The sequence below is a fragment of the Sprattus sprattus genome, assembly GCF_963457725.1.
Source record: "Sprattus sprattus genome assembly, chromosome: 17".
Lineage (NCBI taxonomy): Eukaryota > Metazoa > Chordata > Actinopteri > Clupeiformes > Clupeidae > Sprattus > Sprattus sprattus.
In genome coordinates, this window is record NC_137915.1 from 9,406,154 (window position 1) to 9,409,885 (window position 3,732).

Sequence of the window (3,732 nt, forward strand, 5' to 3'; positions counted from 1 at the left end):
ACAAGCTCTGAAGAATGCAGTCTTTCCTTTTGTAAGATCCCTCTTTTGTTAGAGTGGTAAAGCTAAGACTCTAATGGAAGGGAAGAGAACTGGAAGTCACATGCTCAATTAGTCATGTTTTTGTGAGTCCATAAAATCTATATAACGATGGTTTCATTGCAATCTGAAGTACCTGCCATAGGCATCAAGGGCGGAATGTGGCCTTAAGGTAAGGCTTGAGGTTTAAAAGCAAGTATAAAGCAAGCACTGTAAAGAGTTTGGTCTCTCTTGCTTCTGTTTCTTGCCTTCTATCTTTGAGCTTTGATCCTCTCCTCTCTCTCTCTTTGTCTATAGCCGTCTCCTCTCCATAGTGTGATGACATCTGCATGCTACATTCATCATTTTTAGCTTGTGTCTCAATCTTTGCCAAAAGGTTAGAGAGAGAAGTCGTTTTCTGGGGGCAAATTTGTAACTAAGTTTTGTGCAAGATTTTAGTGATACATTTTGACAGGAACACAAGTAACAGGTGTTTGTAATCAGTGTTGTATTTCAATTATCTTATCAAATATTAAGTAGAGGTCGGCTGGGGACAAATGTAAACAGAAAGCTTAGCTAGCAAGTCAAATCGGCAAGCCACTTTTGCGAAAATGTGACACACTGGGTTTGTAAGCAACTATCTCACTGGCATTTTGAAAATATATGCTGTAAAGACTACAATTTACAGAAAAACCCTCATCCACCACTATTTTGATTTGAATAATGCATGGCTGTTGCCGTAGATTTGACTTTACCCCTTAAAACGGGCATGCTACAATTGTCCTCTGTCCACTGTTACAACTGTCCCTGACAAGTTACAACTGTCCTCAAGGGGTTCACTGCATTAAGTTGAAAAATACATTAAAAGTAAGGCATGTGTCCTTGAATTAGTGAAATAAATATAGTGACGAAAGATGCATGTTGCATATTTGTTAAGGGGTCCATAATGCTGATTTTTTTTTTGCACCAAGACAAAACGTTTTTTTAAAAAAGCAAAAAGTGTCTGCTGTACCTGGTCTCCCCTACCTTTTCTTCCCTCACTAATTCAACTCAGCTTTAGGTTTATGTTCTTTCTATCTCACGCATTTAGGTTTATTTGGCAATTTAACTATATTTTGTATTATTGGCACCCAACCTGTTTATTCAATTATTATTTACAGTTGTAGTCATTCATTTGGGTTTTACTCTACATTCGTATAACATTTAAGCTTACCATTTATTGTATGAATAAACTGTTTATTCATTAACAATTTCAATATCTCCTCCTGAGCCATGCCACTACATCTTATAACTGGCTTAGTTATAATGTTTGGTAATATTGTAGGTCACATAATAATTTAATGGTGACATATTATTTATATTTACCACTCTAGTGCATTCTACTGTCCCATAATATTCTAACACGTGTGAACCTTCCAGCCTGGTGTTTTTAGTTGTTGGTAACATTGGGCTGCCCTAAAAAAAAAAGGAAATAAGGTCCTGAAACAATCCAGCATCTGTAAATGTTTGATTGGTCAAACAATACAGCACAGAACATCAACCCCCTAGTCTGAGCTTTCCATTGGCTGAAGCCACTTGCCAAAATCAACTCTGGCTGAAGGGTACTACATTCCAAGAACATTTGAGCAAGACACCAAATCCGTGTAGGTTATTTATTCACCAAGAGACAACGTCATGAGAAAGGCAATTAATTAATTAAATATTTTCACTAATGCAGAGTAGTACAGCCACCAGAAGAATGGTATTGAAGTCATGACAGTTTGTCTCAAACAAAACAGTTTTACAGTGGAGGCAGTCTAATGACAGCCCATTTTCAGTGGCTTCTGACTAACAGAAAGCACTGAGAAACTGTGAAAACCCATGTGACAGTCACATGCACTTTTCCCCTCCTGAACTAGCTATAGACTCGTGGGTTTCATTACCTAATCGGATGTATATCTAAACCTTACTGAAACAATCCTTAAAGAGTTTAATTTCTTGGAAGGGCTCTTGTTTTATGTTAGCATCCCTGTAACGATTCGGGCAAAGAGAATAGAAACAGACAAATAAGCCTGGACATTTTATCCAAACTTGGAAGATGTCAGCATGTGTTCTCTTTGTTGACAATACATATAATTATTTCACAAAAGGAGGAAACACAAGTGTAAATTGTGCTGTTAATAAGTCGTTCGGTGGAAGACTTCAGCATTCACATATCTGTCTTAAAAGCAACATTAATTTATATATTTCAATTCTGGAGAGTCTACATGTGATTAATTACGTTATATTTAAACAATCATACGTGTTCGTTAGGGAAATATTTGATAAAAAATCCTGTACGTGACTTGTCACCTAATTACTTTCTTGACACCAGATGCAGAGCCATGGTAAAACCGTTTGTTGTTTAGAAAACACTGTGTCAATGAAGGCTGCCGTAAATTTGGACAAAAAAATAATTAGTGAAAGTTACACTTCACAGTAAATTTGCGACGGCGTAAATGTTTTGGTGCGCATGCGAGGATTGCTAAAATTAGATTGTACTGCTAGTAGCTGTTAAAAGCATGTGTCTAACTGCGTAATTCAGTGAATGACAAAATAGCTGTTCGAAAACATTATAATCCAACAGCTGCTAGCCTCCAACGCAAACTGTAATTAAGTGAAACACAGAGCTCAGCAATTGTGTCAGCAAACAGTGACATGTAAGAACATCGTAGGAAGCTCTGAGTCATGTTGATAAATAATGGGTACAAGAGAATAGGAAACTGAAGGTATACCTCAATATCCGGGATATCCTTGCTCAGCATTCTAGCCATACTGCCGTGTTCGAGGATTTGTTATTGTGCTTACTTTAAGACGAAAGAAAAACCAAAAGAGACAAAATAGCGTCTGTTCCAAGTGACTTGTTTGATGTCGAGGAAATGAGTCGCAACCACAGTTTAGGAAGACTTATTCGTCCACAGTTTACCCATTCCCAAGAAATGCGTGTTGTTTTCCAAGAACAACTCCTTGCAGGTGATCAAAATGTCAGCTGCGACAGGAGTCTAGATTCAAGGCGTACCTCTCGAATTCTGCTGCAAAGTTGCCTCGATTGATAGTGGCACGCTATGAAGATGGTAGATTCCAATACAGGCTGCAGAAAAGTTTAGGGGTTGGATGCGAACTTTACTCCGCTGCATGGGCGTGGTACATTAGCGCTGGGATGTGTTCCTGAGGCTGCAACCCGCGTGCATGGTCAATAAGCGACACTGCACTAGTTTCATCCTCCGTGAGTCAAAATGAACTGAAACCGTTGAATTTTTTTGTTCAGTGAGTCTCGCCTGATAGTATTACGAGCTCAGTGTAGATTATTAGAAATTCAGCTTTCATAAATATTGAGTCGGTTTCCTTCTGCACTCATGACACATTGAAACACCAATGCAGTTTGTGACATTTCTGTGACTGACAACAAGACTCACCCATTCTTCACTAGATCACATTTCCTATCACACATTCACTCATTCATCAATTCATTCTTTAATCAAATTACACCTTTTCCCCACAAATTTTAACTCTGACTCAGCCAACTTGTCCTTCCTCTACTTAAGTGACATCGCAAATCATTTGAGAAAAGAACTTGGTGATTCAGCAGTCCATTGCCAGTGCCCAGATATAATCTAAGTCATAGATTGTAGAGAGGCAAGAAGAGGAAATCAATAGGGATAAATACTTTTTTGGAACCTCTTTCTGCTTCACTAAGTC

General features: G+C 38.2%; 1 protein-coding gene across 1 annotated transcript in view; it reads right to left on the reverse strand.

Moving 5' to 3' along the window:
* Positions 1-3,170, reverse strand: part of dpyda (dihydropyrimidine dehydrogenase a) — a gene marked incomplete at both ends in the record, with an annotated part of 161,093 nt that extends 157,923 nt beyond the window's left edge. The window contains one exon of the mRNA XM_080854784.1: positions 3,096-3,170. Coding sequence (XP_080710910.1) covers positions 3,096-3,170 — 75 coding nt within the window. The remainder of the gene's footprint in view (positions 1-3,095) is intronic.
* Positions 3,171-3,732: the final 562 nt, after the last annotated feature.